At 48.4% G+C, this 19,303-nt stretch overlaps 1 protein-coding gene across 3 annotated transcripts in view; it reads left to right on the forward strand.

Annotated features, from left to right (window-relative positions):
- The first annotated feature begins 1,292 nt into the window (after positions 1–1,292).
- PRDM15 (PR/SET domain 15) overlaps positions 1,293–19,303 on the forward strand; it is a 68,235-nt gene continuing 50,224 nt past the window's right edge. For 2 of the 3 annotated variants that reach the window (XR_015132004.1, XM_086315767.1), the window contains exons 1-2: positions 1,293–2,404; positions 19,081–19,126. Coding sequence is in view for 2 of the 3 variants with exons in the window: in XM_086315767.1 (XP_086171893.1) it covers positions 2,048–2,404; positions 19,081–19,126 (403 nt within the window). In the remaining variant the exon portion in view is untranslated. Of the gene's footprint in view, positions 2,409–19,080; positions 19,127–19,303 lie in introns of all 3 variants that reach the window. The other variant, XM_086315771.1, reaches the window with a different exon arrangement.

The following is a 19,303-nucleotide window of genomic DNA, read 5'->3' on the forward strand; positions in this document are numbered from 1 at the left end:
TTCCTGCAGGTGGGACGGCTGGGCCAAAGGTTCTGTGCATCGAGGATTTCTGTGGATATTAACAGATGGCCCAGATGGAGGCTGTGCTGATTATATCTGAACCTGGAAAGGATGAGACTGTTTGTTTCTCTACAGTCTCTTCAAAATCATGCTATTAATCTTTGAAAATCTTTGCTAATGTAAGAGATAAAAATGATCTCACTGTAAGTTTGCTTACATACACAGCTGCAATAATATAGTTGGTTAGCATTTCCTATGGGTTTCCCTGGTGGCTCAGACAGTAAAGAATCTGCCTGCAATGTGGGAGACCTGGGTTTGATCCCTGGGTTGGGAAGGATCCCCTGGAGGAGGGCATGGCAACCCACTCCAGTATTCTTACCTGGAGAATCCCATGGACAGAGGAGCCTGGAGGGCTACAGTTATGTGGTTGAAAAAGAGTTGGACATGACTGAGTGAATAACATACATAGGAGTCATTGTATTTTCTGTGAACTGTCCATAGACTGTTGATTTTTCTGTTGGGTTCTTTATCTTTTTCTTACTGGTTCTTAAGAGCTTTATATATATTAGGGGAAGGAGCCCTTTCTAATATCAATTTCAAATCATTGCTCTCAGTTCACTCCCTCTCTTTGATTTTATTAGTATGTTTTTGCCAGGCAGAAATGTACAAGGCAGAAAGTGAACTCAGTTGTGTCCAACTCTTTGGAGACCCCATGGACTGTAGCCTACCAGGCTCCTCCCTCCATGGGATTCTCCAGGCAAGAGTACTGGAGTGGGTTGCCATTTCCTTCTCCAGGTGGATCTTCCCCACCCAGGGATCGAACCCGGGTCTCCCACATTCCAGGCAGACGTTTTAATCTCTGAGCCAAGGCAGCTACATTGCCAAATCTGAGCTCCCAGGACTAGATGAAGGATCCTTCTGGTCTCTTCTGTTTCTATTCCTCTGTGACTGTTTGTTCAGTGAATGATAAGGGTTGAGACCATACAAGCCCCATCCCTCCCCCAAGCTTGGGTGGAAGGCAGAGGGGACAGAAACAGTTTGTGCCAGGCAGTGGCGCTCTGGCCTCAAGTTCGCAGCATCCGGGGTGCCTGTAGGTACTTGGCACAGCGCAGTGTGGGGCAGTGGTTAAGGCAGAACTCTGGGGACTCCCAGGGCCTGAACTTAAAAGGCAGGATCTCCACTCACCAGTGAGCTGCTCTAATTTAGGAGCTTGGCAAGCAAGTCAAGAGCCTCTAAGCCTTTACCAAGTGGACAGAAAGATGACCAAGAAAGGTAGCAAGCAGGTCTGTGGGCTAAATTCAGAAATCGTTATTCCTGGGCGGCAAACAGACTTATCGACACCGGCGGGGTGGGGGGTAGTGGGGGTGGAGGTTGAGATGTATGGAGAGAGTAACATGCAAATTTACAATACCATATGTAAAATAAATAGCCAATAGGAATTTGCTGTATGACCAGGGAACTCATACAGGGTCTGTGTAACAACCTGTAAGAGCGGGATGGGGAAGGAGATGGGAGGGAGGTTCTGGAGGGAAGGGACATGGGTGCACCTATGGCTGATTCTTGATGTTTGACAGAAAACAAAACTCTGTAAAGCAATTATCCTTCAATTAAAAAATAAATAAGTTAGAAAAAAAGAAAGTTCGACTCTCTTTCACCTCCCCTCCCCCACCCCCAGGAAATTAAGTCTCGAGGGAACCGTCAGAAGAAAGGTCCGCGCTGGGTGGCGGTGTGCGAGCTGCCAACGTGAACCCGCGAACCCGTCGCGGGTATCCGGATCCGCCACGCCACCGGGGAAGGGGTGCGCGCGGCCGCTTGACGCCCCCTCCGGCCCCGGGGAAAGGGCAGCCGGAACCCGCTACGCGTCTGCCGCCCGATCCGGATCCACACCGCCCGTTCACCCAGCAACCGGTCCACGCCTCGCCCGCGCCCTGCCAGTCCAGTCCACGCCGCTCCGGTCCCCCTCGTCCATGCGATCCGCAATCCCACTGCCCCGGTCCACCGCGTCCGCTACCGTTCCACCGGTCTGTGCCACCTCCTCTCGGTCCACATGACCCGCGCCCTGCTGCTCGCTGGTCCATGCCGCCCGCTTCCGCGTCCACACCTCCTACTCCCAGGCTCTCCAGTCTACGCCGCCCGCGGCCCCGTCCACACCACCCGCTCCCGGTCCGCCCTGCCCGCTCCCCAGTCCAGACCGCCTGCTCCGCGGCCACACCGCCCAGTCCAGGCCCAGGCCGCCCGCTCCCGCTCTCCTGTCCAGGCTCTCGCGTCCACGCCGCCCGCGTCCCGCGAGGACTACAACTCCCACAATGCCTCGCTGCCGCCCCCCGGCTTCCGGTGCTGCGCAGTTTCCGGAGCGGATCGCAACCCGGAGTCCGGATCCGATCCCGCTCTGCACATTCCAAAGGCAGGTAAAGCCCGGGTCCCGCGCCCGCCGCCCGCCCCCGCGCGCGCCGCCCCGGCCAGCCACCCCCGGCCGGCCGCCCCCGCGCGCCCCGGCCCGGCCTGCCGCCCCCGGCCCCGCCCGGCCCGCCGCCCGCCCCGGTCCATCCGCCATGCCGCCTGTTCTTTGTTACATTCGCCGGCTGCGGGCACCGTGGGCGATCGGAGTCAAAACCCGGCTGGATTTCCCGGAGCCGCTCCGGGATCGCCCTGCGCGCCGCCTGCCCGCCCGCCCGCCGCCGCCGGCTCCGCCGCGGGCCCCGCCGCCTGCCGCCCCTCGCCGCCCCCCGCACCCCGGGCGGCCGGCTCCCGGCGCGGGGCCGGGGCCGCGCTCGCCCGTGGGCGCGGCGCAGGGGGTCCGCCGTCCCCGGCCCCCGGCCCGCGGTCCCGCCCCCGGGCGCCCTCGTCGCCGACGGTCCCTCTTGATGTCACGCTCCCCCGTCCTGGGCCCAGCCTCCGGGGGCGCACAGGGAGGGTCCCTGGACCCCTGGCTCCTGAGATTACAAAGGCAGACCCCTGAATTTGGGCGATGGGGCTGCCCACCCCACCCCCATCCCCAAGAGCACCCTGCATCCCGTTTATGTAAACCCTTGCGTGGCAGAGGCAAGATAGTGAAACCCACGGACAGGTGACATGTGCCCACTCTCCGGGTGGGTGGCCGTGCTGGGAAGGGGTGCGCTGGCCCCGCCCTGGCGCGGACAGGTGGACCAGCAGGCCATGTGGCCTCTGGAGAGGATGTCGGACCGGTGAGGGTCAGCTTTGAGGGGACAAGTGGAAACGCCCTATGGAAATATCCACCTTCCTGATGGTTATCGTTATTTTGTGTTTATTAAGATCTTAATGTAGTGGATGAGATTTTTTTTAATCCACAAACGCTCAGAAATTGCCCTCTCCCCACCACTGGGTACACCATGGGTAGATTAAAATGGTAGAAAAAAAGTGTGTGATCAGAGACACGTGGACCCGTGTACATAGTTAAAGCTGCCAGCCCACAAATATCAGGGTTGCCTAAGCCACTCTCATAAAATCTGGACTCACCAGATCAATTTGGAGAACACTGTTAAGTTCCTGGAAGTATTAAGGATGAAAAGTAAATGAGCAACTGGTTTTGTAACAAATCTTTAGAGCCAACAATGTGAACTCTGCCTGGAATGATTGTGGACACTTTGTTTTATAAGTCAGCCCCCCTCTTCTCTCTCCCCCCACTACACACATACCGCTACCATATTTTGTTTCAAATCTGGATATTTTCACATTTTCCACATTTTCACTGCTTCATTCTGCTTCTCTGCATTTCCTTGACATCACTACCTTATGGTGATTGAATGGTTAAGAAAACAACTGTAGTTTGAATTTTGAAGAGGAAAAATAGTAGGATTTATCCTATGTAGTTTTTTCCTCCTATATCTTTGATTCATATTTTTGCAGAAAAATTGCCAACAAAGAATGCAGTAGTAATATGTTCTATTTTGTAAACAGAAAAAACATTTATATTTTTCCAGAACACCCATAAACCAAAACAAAACTCAACTGCGAGGCTAATAGCTTTTCTGGGAATAATTGTATTTGAGAAAGAACTCCATTAGCTTGGCATATGTGTCTCACATACCATTGTCTGTGTAGAAGGCCGGAGAACGCAGCACCCATTCTGCAGGTTTGAGAGAGATTGAAGGCAGCTGTTTCTTGGACATGGGATTTGAGAGGCTGAGTTTGTGAGCAGGGACTCAAATGCTTTCTTAGCCTCCTTTTCACAGTTGTGACCCATGACAATACTCACTGAGTTCATCTCACACAGTTCATGTATGCCTGCATTCATCGGCCATCGTTCAAGCAGCTGTTCCTTGCCGGGTGCTGCAGAGAAGAGAGAACGCCCTGCCCCATAGATCGAATGTTCTGGAGGGGAGGAGATGGATAGTGGTTGGAGCCTGGAGGAGAAGGCAGGAAGGGTGGCAGGTGGAGGTGGGGGTTTGGGCAGGGGTGGGCGCACTTGGGCAGTGGGGACCCAGAAGGTCTATCTGGGGAGGGGATGGCTGAATGGAAACCAGTGTTCCTCAGTGGAGATCTGGGATGAGGGCAAGTGCAAAGGCCCTGGGGTGGCAGCAAGCTTTGTGTGGCCGAGTCAGGGCAGCACAGGCTGTACTCTACTCAGAGTTCACCCTGAGAGCCAGACACCCCTGGGGGCTTTGGGCAGGAGTCCAGCAAATCTGTGTCTTTCCCGTAGAAACAGGGTGGAGGCAGAGGGGAAATGAGGAGTCAGGACAGGACAAGGAGTGTTTCTAGAGTGAGGCAGGCCTTGCTACTGGACTGGTGGGGAATGTGCAGGGGTGACAGGCGGTGCCATTCGCTGAAGGCAGCTGACAGGTGTGCAGGTTGGGGCGTGGTCAGGGAATCAGGGCCCAGGAGACCAGCAGCATTTTTAAACTGCCCCTCAGGGTGGGAGAGACCCTTGCCCTGCGCTCGCGGCCCTGGTCCTCACCTTCCTGAAGTGCTCCCGGCTTAAGAAAGGCCCCTCCCGTCATCCAGGACATGGCGACCCCCAGCCCCAGTCTCAGTGTGGGCCATGGTCAGCTCACAGGCGTGTGGGCATCACGGTGTCTGGGAGACCTCGGGCAGTGGCTGTCGCTAAGTAGTGACAGAGCCCCTCCCCCGCAAAATTGCTTGTCTGTGGAGCAGAGCCTTCTGCACTCACATCTGTGAGAGCAGAGGATAGGAGCGGAGCTGAATCAAATTCCACCGTACATGAGTGGACTGGGGAGAAAGCCCTGTTTACCTCATTAATCCCAGCCTGTGTGTCAGGTCAGCGGTCACCGGTGTGGGCAGCATTTCCATTTTGATCAGTGGTGTCCCAGTTATTGGAACGATAGCTCAGTCCAGGAGAAGTTGCCACAGACTCAGGGTCCTAGAAAATCAAGACCAGTTTGATCTATATGTATAAAAGGTGATCCATAGTCATTTCAAGCACCAATGTAACACGTGGGGTTTAACACCTGCAGTGATGGAAACAAATGCTGGTAGAGACAGAAGCACCTCCTGAAGGGGGAGAAGAGCTTGTCCACATACCCTATGACCGGATGTCACGCTCTGGTGCTTTGATTCCAATAGACATGCTTAAAGAGCCACAGAACTATTTTAAGAAGTCAATATTTATAATATGCTGGAAATTATGTCCCTCACAGCTGTTTCAGATGGTGATTGCAGCCATGAAATTAAAAGATGCTTACTCCTTGGAAGGAAAGTTATGACCAACCTAGATAGCATATTCAAAAGCAGAGACATTACTTTGCCAACAAAGGTCCGTCTAGTCAAGGCTATGGTTTTTCCAGTGGTCATGTATGGATGTGAGAGTTGGACTGTGAAGCAAGCTGAGTGCCGAAAAATTGATGCTTTTAAACTGTGGTGTTGGAGAAGACTCTTGAGAGTCCCTGGGACTGCAAGGAGATCCAACCAGTCCATCCTAAAGGAGATCAGTCCTGGGTGTTCAGTGGAAGGACTGATGTTGAAGCTGAAACTCCAGTACTTTGGCCACCTCATGCGAAGAGTTGACTCATTGGAAAAGACTGATGCTGGGAGGGATTGGGGGGCAGGAGGAGAAGGAGACAACAGAGGATGAGATGGCTGGATGGTATTACTGACTCGATGGACGTGAGTTTGAGTGAACTCCAGGAGTTGGTGATGGACAGGGAGGCCTGGCATGCTGCGATTCATGGGGTCGCAAAGAGTCAGACACGACTGAGCAACTGAACTGAACTGAACTGAACAGCTGTTTCAAGTAAGGCTGAGCTACTTATACTGTCAGGTGAAGGACCGGAAATAGCATTTCACACAATACTTTTGTGGGACCATCAAAGAGGTCAAAGAGGTCAGTCATGCCTGGACCTAAGCGTTAGGTAGGATCAGGGCCTGGGTGGACTTGGGCATGGGAGGTGATGGCGAGTGAATGTGGGGAGAGGAAGGTGGTCAGCCACGTCTGGCATGACTCAGAGGTCAAGTGAGGTGAAGAAAAAGATGTTTAATGGACTTGACATGTGTCTTCAGTCAGCTCTGGGGGCAGGACTCAAAAAAAATCAACGGAAGAAGAGGACAGGGGAAGTGTGTATGGGTGCCACTCACAAGGGGTTTTCGTATGAAAACCTGAACACAGGAAGCAGGCTGGCAACAGTCATGCGTCAATCACCACCCCAGTTGCCGCTGCCTGGGGCCTGACTGCCCCCTCCACCCCGTCCAGGACTTGCCACTGGTTGGACCTGGAGGCAAACCCTGGTCACATCATTGCATCTGTAAATGTTTCGGTGTGTGTCTCTCCAGGAGAAGGACTCTAAAAATAACCGCCATACGTGAGCCCACCTAAAGCGTTTAATGCTGGCACCTTAATGTGGTCAAAATCTGGCCAGATACCCAGCCAGTGTTCAGATATCCAGCTGTCCAGTCAAGGTCATATGTACTTTATTTCCACTGGGATCCAGACCATTCCCACCCATTGTGCTGGAAGTCGCTTTTAAACTGCTGTGATTTGGAGATCACTGTGGCTACCCAGGTGGTTGTAAAAAAGAATGCAGAGATCCATATTCACTTCATCCACTTCCCACTGGTGGTACCACCATGCACAACTCCAGTACTGGGTGACTGGAGGAATGGTGACCTTGATGGGGTCCAGACACAGGACATGCCAGCCCGGTTGGAGCCCTCTAATAGCTTCATGCTCTCTGTCTTTCCACACCAACCCCTCCTTGACCCCCACCAGCCACTCACTGCTCTAGTTCCCTTCTCACTGATTTTGCCATTTCAAGAACGTGAACAGGATCACACACTATGTAACTGCTGGGGATTGGCTTTTTTCACCCAGCAGTGTTCTGGAGGCTCACCAGGGTCTGTTGTGTGTCAAGAGTTCCATGTTTTCAGTTGCTGACTAGTATTCCAGACTGTAGATGGGCTACAGAACCAGGCACTCAGTGAGGCACCCTGGGTTATCTCCAGATGGGGCTGTTAGGAATAAAGCTGCCCCCAACAGCAGTGTACAGGCTTTTATATGGATGGAACTTTCCATTTCTCTGGGATGACCACCCAGCCGGTACTGTTGCTGAGTCATAGGCCATGTTGATTCATCAGAAATTGTCGAATTGAATTCCACGCCACTAGGGTGCATGGGTGCCCCAGTCTCTGCTGTTCTGAGAGGTGTGTAGTGGTGTCTCATTGTGCTTTGTACTTGGAGGCTAATGATGTTGAACATCTCTTCATGTGCTTATTTGTCATTCCAGTGTTTTTGTTGGTGAAATGTCTGTTTATGTCTTTTGCCCACTTTACAAATGGGTTGCTTGCATTTTTATCCTATCCTTGGGTTTTAAGAGTTCTTTGCGTATCTTACATATGGATACATGGTTTGTTAAAATGTCTCTGGTTCTTTACTTTGTTCATCCTCTTAACAGTGAATTCTGTAAAGCAAAATCTTTAAATTTTGGTGAAGTCCCATTTATCAGTTTTCCTTTAGTCAACTATGCTTTTGGTAACAAGTCTAAAAGCTGGCTAGCCCTAGTTTCCAAAGATTTTCTCCTATTTTTCTAAAAGTAAAAAATTTTTTTATCCTTTTAAGTTTCTTGTCTGTTAGGAATTAATCCTTGTGTAAGATGTAAGGTCACAGTTCTTTTTTTTTTTTGCCTCTGCATGTCCAGTTGCTCCAGCACTGTTGAAAAGACCAACTTCTTTAGTTGAGCTCCTTCTACCCTTTGTTCAAAATCAGTTGAGCATATTTGTGTGACTCTGTTCTCCATTTCCATTGACCTATGCTTCTGTCTCTCCAGCTAAACCCGAGTCCTCATTGCTGTCGCTTTATAATTAAGTTTGAGTCAGGTAGGGTGACTCCTCCCACTTTAATCTTCTTTTCAGAATCATTTCCTAACAGTTATCATTACGGGGGCTGCCTCGTAAACCTCAGTTGTCACAGAGAACATCTGCTCCACATCACCCCTCCTTTCAAACCATTTCTCACCAAGTTACACACAGGTCATCCTGACCTGAGCCTAACTGACATTCAGGATGAATCTGGCTTCCTAACACTGTTACTGTGGTCTTCCAGCGATCACAGGTTTCCTGACACTGGTACCGTGGTCCTCCAGCGATCACAGGTTTCCTGACACTGTTACCGTGGTCCCCAGTGATCACAGGTTTCCTGACACTGTTACTGTGGTCCTCCAGCGATCACAGGTTTCCTGATACTGTTACCGTGGTCCTCCAGTGATCACAGTTTTCCTGATACTGTTACCATGGTCCTCCAGTGATCACAGGTTTCCTGACACTGTTACCATGGTCCCCAGTGATCACAGGTTTCCTGATACTGTTACCGTGGTCCTCCAGCGATCACAGGTTTCCTGACACTGTTACCATGGTCCCCAGCGATCATAGGTTTCTTGACACTGTTACTGTGGTCCCCAGCGATCACAGGCTTTCTGACACTGTTACCATGGTCCTCCAGCGATCACAGGTTTTCTGGCACTGTTACCGTGGTCCTCCAGCGATCACAGGTTTCCTGACACTGTTACCGTGGTCCTCCAGCGATCACAGGTTTCCTGACACTGTTACCGTGGTCCCCAGCGATCACAGGTTTCCTGACACTGTTACCGTGGTCCTCCAGCGATCACAGGTTTCCTGACACTGTTACCGTGGTCCTTCAGTGATCACAGGTTTCCTGACACTGTTACCGTGGTCCTTCAGCGATCACAGGTTTTCTGACACTGTTACTGTGGTCCTTCAGTGATCACAGGTTTCCTGACACTGTTACTGTGGTCCTCTAGCGATCACAGGTTTCCTGACACTGTTACCATGGCCCTTCAGTGATCACAGGTTTTCTGACACTGTTACTGTGGTCCTTCAGTGATCACAGGTTTCCTGACACTGTTACTGTGGTCCTCCAGCAATCACAGGTTTCCTAACACTTACCGTGGTCCTCCAGCGATCACAGGTTTCCTGACATTGTTACCGTGGTCCTCCAGCGATCACAGGTTTCCTGACACTGTTACCGTGGTCCTTCAGTGATCACAGGTTTTCTGACACTATTACTGTGGTCCTTCAGTGATCACAGGTTTCCTGACACTGTTACTGTGGTCCTCCAGCGATTACAGGTTTCCTAACACTTACCGTGGTCCTCCAGCGATCACAGGTTTCCTGACACTGTTACCGTGGTCCTCCAGCGATCACAGGTTTCCTGACACTGTTACTGTGGTCCTCCAGCGATCACAGGTTTCCTGACACTGTTACTGTGGTCCTCCAGTGATCACAGTTGCTGTTTGTTTTCTTTTGGCAGCCGTGTAAGTTTTAAAAAGATTTAAGGTTAAGCAGCTGTTCTCAGACTTGAGCTGCATCAAAATAACCTAAAGGTTTGCAAATACCTTACGGTTTGCAGAGTATGGAGATCCCAGCCCAGAGAGGCTGCTCCAGCAGGTCTGGGGAGGGACCCAAGAATTTGCCTTTTCAAGAAATTCCCAGGTGCTGCTGGTGTTACTGTTTGCTAGTCCAGGGACCACACTTTGAGAACCACTGGTGTAAGGTACGTATCTCCAGGATCAGTAGTTAAAATGGCTGAATCTCACACTTTGTGAATTTTTCTGTCATTTCCCCCTACAAGAGTACTATCTACAGTCCCTTGTTCTAGGATTTCTTACATGCTGAAAAAGTCTGGAGACTGAACTTCCCTTCTACAAAGGAGCATTCCATGCACCAAAGGGATTTTTCCAGGATAGCACAGACTTCAGGAGGCTTCTTTATAAAACCTATTTATGACATACACATCACTAATGTAATATACAACAGTGAAAAGCTGAAAGCCTCCTTGCTAAAATCTGGAACAAGTGTGTCCACTCTCACCACTTCTGTTCAACATAGTTATTGGAAGTGCAGGCCACAGCAATCAGACAAGAAAAAGAAAAGGTATCCAAACTGGAAGGAAGAGGTAAAATTGTCTTTATTTGCAAGTGACATGATACTATATATAGAAAAACCTAAAGATGCCACTTCTTCATGGATCACAGCCTTGTCATGGCAAAGGGGCTTGTGTAACTCAATGACGCTATGAGCCATGCCATGCAGGGCCACCCAAAATGGACAGGTTGTAGTGAAGAGTTCTGACAAAATATGGTCCACTGGAGGAGGGAATGGCAACCCATTCCAGTATTTCTGAACTCAGATCATGGCATCTGGTGCCATCACTTCATGGCAAATAGAGGAAGAAAAAGTGGAAGCAGTGAAAGACTTTGTTTTCTCGGGCTCCAAAATCACAACAAACCTTTGTTGGCAAAGTGATGTCTCTGCTTTCTTTTTTAAAATGACGAACCTAGATAACAGATTAAAAAGCAGAGACATCTCTTTGCCAGCAAAGGTACATATATAGTCAAAGCTATGGTTTTTCCAGTAGTCATGTATGGTTATGAGCGCTGAACCATAAAGAAGGCTGAGTGCTGAAGAATTGATGCTTTCAAATTGTGGTGGAGAAGATGACTCTTGAGAGTCCTTTGGACTGCAAGAAGATCAAAGCAGTCAATCCTAAAGGAAATCAACCCTGAGTATTCATTGGAAGGGCTGATGCTGAATCTCTGGTACTTTGGCCACCTGATGGGAAGAGCTGATTCACTGGGAAAGACCCTGATGCTGGAAAAGCTCGAGGGCAGGAGAAGGGGCAACAGAGGATGAAATGATGGATGACATCACCAACTCAATGGACATGAGTTTGGGCGAACTCCAGGAAATAGTGAAGAACAGGGAAACCTGGTGTGCTGTAGTCCGTGAGGTCGTGAAGAGCTAGACACAATTTAGTCACTGAACAGCAACAAAAAAGATGCCACACAAAAACTACTAGAACCGATAAATGAATTCAGCAAAGTAGCAGGATGCAGGATTAACATGCATAAATCTGTTGCACTTCTTTACACTAACAGTGAAATATCAGAAAGGGAAAGTTAAAAAAAAAATCCTGTTTAAAATTGCATAAAAAATACTTAGGAATAAAGTTGATTGAGGAAATGAATGACTTATATGCTGAGAACTATAAAACACTGAAAAAGGAAATTAAATATTGTTTAAAGAAATGGAAAGATAGCCCATGCTCTTTGATTAGAAGAAATAGTATTGTTAAAATGGCCGTAATACTCAAAGCAGTCTACAAATTGATTGCAGCCCTTATCAAATGACTGGAGACATATTTCATAGACAAAGAATCCTAAAATTTATGTGGAACCATAAGAGACACAGAATTGCCAAATCAATCCTGAGCAAGAAGAACAAAGCTGGAGGCATCATAACTCAGGCTTCAGATAATATTACAAAGGTGTACTAATCAAAATAGCTTGGTATGGCACAGAAACAGACCTGTGAATCAATGGAACAGAGTAGAAAGCCCAGAAACAAACCCAAGTATCTACAGTCAATTAATTTTCATCAAAGGAGGCAAGAATGTACAATGGAGAAAAGACAGTCCCTTTAGTAACTGGCATTGGGAAAGCTGGATGGCTACTTGTAAAACAATGAAGTTAGACCGTGGTCTCTCATTGCACATGAAAATAAACTCAAAATGGCATAAAGACAAGATACCAGAAAACTCCTAGAAGAGAATATAGCCCAAACATTCTCTGACATAAATCATACTGATGTTTTCTTAGTCTCCCAAGGCAATAGAAATACAAGCAAAAATGAACGAATGGGATCTAATCAAACTCATAAGCTTTTGCACAGCAAAGGAAACCACAATGAAAAGATAACCTATGGAATGGGAGAAAATATTTGCAAATTATGCAGTTGACAAGGGCTTAATTTCCAAAATATACAGATAGCTTGTATAACTCAGTAACAGAAAAACAAGTCAAAAAGTGGGCAGAAGACCTAAATAGCCATTTTGCCAAAGGAAGTCATCAGATCAGATCAGTCGCTCAGTCGTGTCCGACTCTTTGCGACCCCATGAATCGCAGCACGCCAAGCCTCCCTATCCATGACCAACTCCCAGAGTTCACCCAGACTCACATCCATCGAGTCAGTGATGCCATCCAGCCATCTCATCCTCTGTCGTCCCCTTTTCCTCTTGCCCCCAATCCCTCCCAGCATCAGTCTTTTCCAATGAGTCAACTCTTCGCATGAGGTGGCCAAAGTACTGGAGTTTCAGCTTTAGCATCATTCCTTCCAAAGAAATCCCAGGGCTGATCTCCTTCAGAATGGACTGGTTGGATCTCCTTGCAGTCCAAGGGACTTTCATGAGTCTTCTCCAACACCACAGTTCAAAAGTATCAATTCTTTGGCGCTCAGCCTTCTTCACAGTCCAACTCTCACATCCATACATGACCACAGGAAAAACCATAGCCTTGACTAGATGGACCTTTGTTGGCAAAGTAATGTCTCTGCTTTTGAATATGCTATCCAGGTTGGTCATAACTTTCCTTCCAAGGTGTAAGCGTCTTTTAATTTCATGGCTGCAGTCACCATCTGTAGTGATTTTGGAGCCCAGAAAAATAAAGTCTGACACTGTTTCCACTGTTTCCCCATCTATTTCCCATGAAGTGATGGGACCGGATGCCATGATCTTCGTTTTCTGAATGTTGAGCTTTAAGCCAACTTTTTCACTCTCCACTTTCACTTTCATCAAGAGGCTTTTGAGTTCCTCTTCACTTTCTGCCATAAGGGTGGTGTCATCTGCATAGCTGAGGTGATTGACATTTCTCCCGGCAATCTTGATTCCAGCTTGTGTTTCTTCCAGTCCAGCATTTCTCATGATGTACTCTGCATATGAGTTAAATAAACAGGGTGACAATATACAGCCTTGACGAACTCCTTTTCCTATTTGGAACCAGTCTGTTGTTCCATGTCCAGTTCTAACTGTTGCTTCCTGACCTGCATACAGATTTCGCAAGAGGCAGATCAGGTGGTCTGGTATTCCCATCTCTTTCAGAATTTTCCACAGTTTATTGTGATGCACACAGTCAAAGGCTTTGGCATAGTCAATAAAGCAGAAATAGATGTTTTTCTGGAACTCTCTTGCTTTTTCCATGATCCAGCAGATGTTGGCAATTTGATCTCTGGTTCCTCTGTCTTTTCTAAAACCAGCTTGAACATCAGGAAGTTCACGGTTCACATATTGCTGAAGCCTGGATTGGAGAATTTTGAGCATTACTTTACTAGCGTGTGAGATGAGTGCAATTGTGCGGTAGTTTGAGCATTCTTTGGCATTGCCTTTCTTTGGGATTGGAATGAAAACTGACCTTTTCCAGTCCTGTGGCCACTGCTGAGTTTTCCAAATTTGCTGGCATATCAAGTGCAGCACTTTCACAGCATCATCTTTCAGGATTTGAAATAGCTCAACTGGAATTCTATCACCTCCACTAGCTTTGTTCATAGTGATGCTTTCTAAGGCCCACTTGACTTCGCATTCCAGGATGTCTGGCTCTAGGTCAGTGATCACACCATCGTGATTATCTTTTTTGTACAGTTCTGTGTATTCTTGCCATCTCTTCTTAATATCTTCTGCTTCTGTTAGGTCCATACCATTTTTGCCCTTTATCGAGCCCATCTTTGCATGAAATGTTCCTTTGGTATCTCTGATTTTCTTGAAGAGATCCCTAGGAATGGCCAAATGTTAGTTGCTCAGTCATGTCTGACTCTTTGTGACCCCTTGTACTGCAGCAGACCAGGCTTCTCTGTCCATGGGATTTTCCAGGCCAGAATACAGGAGTGGGTAGCCATTCCCTTCTCCAGGGTATCTTCCTGACCCAGGGATCAAACCCAGGTCTTCTGCACTGCAGGCAGGTTCTTTACCATCTGAGCCACCAGGAAAGCCCAGGGATGGCAAATGGGCATGTGAAAGGATGCTCAGCATCACTAATTGTTAGAGAAATGCAGATCAGAACTGCAGTGAAGTATCACTTCACACTGGTCAGTATGGCCATCGCTGAAAAGTCTGGCAGGAACCAGATAACAAGTGATGGAGAGGGTATAGAGAAAAGGGGACCCTTCTACACTGTTGGAGGGAATGTCAGTTGGTACAACCACTATGGAAAAAACCATGGAGGTTCCCTAAAGCACTGAGAACTAGCATATGATCCAGCAGTCCCTGGGTATATCCCTGGGAGAGAACTGTAATTCAGAAAGATTCTGGCACCCCAGTGTTCATAGAAGGACCACTTATAATAGCCAGGAAGTGGACTCCTTGAGAGGCCAGACCAGAGGCAGGTGGCCACATCAGGCCTCAAGAAAGGCCAGAGTGGTTCCCGTCGTTTGCACCCTCTGATGCTGCCAGCTTTGTGGGAATCCTGTGTTCTGCCATGATCTGGCTTCAGTTTGGGGAGTGTTCTTGAGAACTTCCTTGAATGTGACCAGTGGAGGTCAGTGGTTCCTGCCAGTGAGCAGACGGTTCTTAGGCCCCTGGGGGCACCTCAGCAGCTCACGAAAGTGGGTTTCCACATGTTTCTTCCTCTTTGTCCTTCCTCTTTTGCCCTGTGACCAGCCGTTGCCCACATTCCAGGCTGACCTCTGACCCTGCCTGTGCAGGCCATCAGGCAGGAAGCCCCAAGTTAAACATGCTGAACCACTTGAGACATCTTGTAAAGGTGTGTTCCCAGGAACAGAAGCTACTGTGCTGTGTTTGGGGGAAAATATGCCCTGGTTATGGATCCTTGGCATTTTAAGGGCAAATTGGAAATCCCGTCTCTGCCTCATTTCCTTGTAACTAATCGACTTCGGTGGTGGAATTTTCAACTCTGTCCTCTACTCTGCTCATGAAATTATGTGCTCAGCAAATCTGCATTTTCATTTGGACTTTGCATTGTCTGCTGTTCATCCTTTAATAGCTCCTGGGGATGGGAATGGGACAGAGGGCATGTGGAATCAGCATTCAGGAAGTATGCAAGCCTGCATATGGTACCACAGATGGTCTTGGCCAGGAGTGGGATACAGGAAGGATGTACTGGGTTGACTTAATTGGGGATGGAAGGGTGGGGGGGAAGAGGAACTATTATTAAGTGGCACGCACCAGGTGTATCTCACTTTATACTCCCCCCAAAGCTATATGGGGTGGGCATCTTAATTTCCCTTTTATGGGTCAGGAGTCTGAGACCCCAGAATGAACATGTTCAGATTGCCCACAAATATATAGGTAGTGGGGCTGGGTGTGGCTGCCTGCTATGGAGGTGAACCTCAAGGTTGAACCAGAAATAGAAGTGACCGGATGTGATAAAGGTTTTGTGGAGAGCAGGAGGACTCCCCTCGATGATGTTAGGTGGTGCCTTAGTCCCCGAGAGAAATGTGAGAAATGTGATGTTTCGCAGAGGTTAGCAGGTGGAGAAAAATAGAGGTCGTGTGAGACAAGGCTGCCCTGGAGGCATTCACAGTCCTGTGAGGCAGGGAGAATAGAAGTGGCCACGTGGAAACTGGCTTTCTCTAAATGGCAGTGCATTAAAGAAACTAAGATCATGGCATCCAGTCCCATCACTTCACTGCAAATAGATGGGGAAACAATGGAAACAGTGACAGACTATTTCCTTAGGCTCAGAAATCACTGTGGAGAGTGACTACAGCCATGAAATTAAAAGTCACTTGCTCCTTGGAAGAAAAGCTGTGACAAACTTAGTGTATTAAAAAGCAGAAATATCACTTTGCTGACAAAGGTCTGTATAGTCAAAGATGTGGTTTTACCAATAGTCACATATGGATGTGAGAGTTGGACTGTAAAGAAAGCTGTTCAGTTCAGTTCAGTTGCTCAGGCGTGTCCGACTCTTTGTGACCCCATGAACCGCAGCACGCCAGGCCTCCCTGTCCATCACCAACTCCTGGAGTCTATCCAACCCATGTCCCTTGAGTCAGTGATGCCATCCAACCATCTCATCCTCTGTTGTCCCCTTCTCCTCTTGCCCTCAGTCTTTCCCAGCATCAGGGTCTTTTCAAATGAGTCAGCACTTCACATCAGGTGGCCAAAGTATTAGAGTTTCAGCTTCAACATCAGTCCTTCCACTGAACACCCAGGACTGATCTCCTTTAGGATGGACTGGTTGGATCTCCTTGCAGTCCAAAGGACTCTCAAGAGTCTTCTCCAACACCACAGTTCAAAAGCATCAATTCTTCGGCACTCAGCTTTCTTTATAGTCCAACTCTCACATACATACATGACTACTGGAAAAACCATAGCCTTGACTAGACGGACCTTTGTTGACAAAGTAACGTCTCTGCTTTTTAATATGTTGTCTGCTGCTGCTAAGTCACTTCAGTCGTGTCCGACTCTGTGCGACCCCATAGACAGTAGCCCACCAGGGCTGGGAATCCCGTCCCTGGGATTCTCCAGGCAAAGACACTGGAGTGGGTTGCCATTTCCTTATCCAGTGCATAAAAGTGAAAAGTGAAAGTGAAGTCACTCAGTCATGTCCGACTCCTAGGGACCCCATGGACTGAAGCCCACCAGGCTCCTCCATCTATGGGATTTGCCAGGCAAGAGTACTGGAGTGGGTTGCCATTGCCTTCTCCGAATATTTGTCTAGGTTGGTCATAACTTTCCTTCCAAGGAGTAAGCGTCTTTTAATTTCATGGCTGCAGTCACCATCTGCAGTGATTTTGGAGCCCAGAAAAATAAAGTCAGCCACTGTTCCACTGTTTCCCCATCTATTTGCCATGAAGTGATGGGACCGGATGCCATGATCTTAGTTTTCTGAATGTTGAGCTTTAAGCCAACTTTTTCACTCTCCTCTTTCACTTTCATCTGAGTGCTGAAGAATTGAAGCTTTTGAACTGTGGTGTTGGAGAAGACTCTTGAGAGTCCCTTGGACTGCAAGGAGATCCAACCAGTCCATCCTATAGGAGATCAGTCCTGGGTGTTCTTTGGAAGCTGATGCTGAAGCTGAAATTCCAGTACTGTTGACACCTGATGTGAAGAGTGGACTCATTGGAAAAGACCCTGATGCTGGGAAAGATTGAAAGCAGGAGAAGAAGGGGGCAACAGAGATTGAGATGGTTGGATGGCATCACTGACTCAATGGACATGAATTTGAGCAAGCTCTGAGAGATAGTGAAGGACAGGGAAGCCTGGCATACTGCAGTCCACGGAGTTGCAAGAGTCGGATACAACTGAGCGACTGGACAACAACAACATGTATTTTACATATGGAAACGGATGGCTGCTAGGGAAAGGTGAAAGCCAGGTTTCACGACAGTGTCCTAAATCCAGAGCCATGCACACATGTGGCTTGTTAAAAGCAACATCGTTCTGGGTGAGGAAACATTTCAAGGCCCAAACCCATCCCACAATAAAGAGGACCGTACTGCATGTTGCCTTTGGAGCACCAAGTCAGGGAATTCCCTGACTGTGCAGTGGTTAGGGCTCTGTGTTTCCACTGCGAGAGCCCGGGTTCTATTCCTGGTCAGGGAACTGAGGTTCTGCAAGCCACATGATGTGACCAAAAAAACAAAATGGAAAAAAAATTTTTTTTCTAATCACAAAGTCAGTCTCTGTATATGGTTTAGGGGGCCATTAGCTGCTGCTGCTGCTAAGTTGCATCAGTCGTGTCCGACTCTGTGTGACCCCATAGACGGCAGCCCACCAGGCTCCCCCATCCCTGCGATTCTCCAGGCAAGAACACTGGAGTGGGTTGCCATTTCCTTCTCCAATGCATGAAAGTGAAAAGTGAAAGTAAAGTCGCTCAGTCGTGTCTGACTCTTATCGGCCCCATGGACCTCGGCCTACCAGGCTCCTTTGTCCATGGGAGCAGGAACTGTCTTTAAAAAATGCCAATGGAGGGGGACCTCCCTGGTGATCCAGTGGCTAAGACTCCATGCCCCCAATGCAGGGGGCCTGTGTTCGATCCGTGGTCAGGGAACTGGATTCTATATGCCTGGTGCAACCAAATAAATAAATACTAAAAAAATATGCAAGTGGAGCACTGAGCTGAGCTTTCTGGCTTTATAGCAGCTTCCCACTAGGTAGCTATTTTACACACAGTAACTTACATATGTCAATCCCAATCTCCCGATACATCCCGTCCTCCCCTTCCCCCACTGTGTTCACATGTCTCTACATCTGTGTCTCTATTCCTCCCCTGAAAATAGGTTCATTTGTATCATTTTTCTGGCTTTCACATATATGCATTCATATGTGAAATTTTTCTCTTCCTAACTGTACTCTGTATGATGGACTCTAGGTCCAGAAGCACAGGGAGCTCAGTTTGGTCCTCTGTGGTGACGTCGAGGCATGAGATGGGGGTCGGGGGAGGTCCGCAAGGGAGGGCATATATGTATACATGTAGCTGATTCACTTCATTATACAGTAGAAACTAATACAACCTCGTAAAGTAATTATCCTCCAATTAAAAAATATTAATCATCAAAAATGCCAGTGGGAAAGAATGTAAGGAAGAATTGTATGTATAACTGAAGGAGAAGGGCACGGCAGCCCACTCCAGTGTTCTTGCCTGGAGAATCCCATGGACAGAGGAGCCTGGTGGGTACAGTCCACAGGGTCACAAAAAGCTGGACACGACCGAAGTGACTCAGCACGCATGCATATATGTAACTGAATCACTTCGCCGTGTATTAGAAATTAACACCACTTTGTAAATCAAGTTTACTCAATAAATTAAAAAAAAAAAATGCCTTGGGCCCAAAGCTGCTCACTAATGTGGCACTGTGTCCTGGCAGGTGGCGGCGATGGCTGAGGACGGGAATGAAGAGATCATGTTCATCTGTAAGTGTTGCGGGGCCCGTGGCCCACCTTCACCAGCAGGCAGAGTCACGTGCACATCTGGTCTTTGTGTAGAGAAAAGCTGTCTCCTTTTAGACGGGATTTTCCCTGTTACTGAGAACCACAGTGTATGACATGAAATGGGCTACCGGGTCCGATTTTAAAAGAATCTTCTTTCCC

This window comes from Bos grunniens, chromosome 1 (genome assembly GCF_055505025.1).
Source record: "Bos grunniens cultivar Pamir isolate PY7600 chromosome 1, Bosgru_T2T1.0, whole genome shotgun sequence".
In the NCBI taxonomy this organism is placed as follows: Eukaryota; Metazoa; Chordata; class Mammalia; order Artiodactyla; family Bovidae; genus Bos; species Bos grunniens.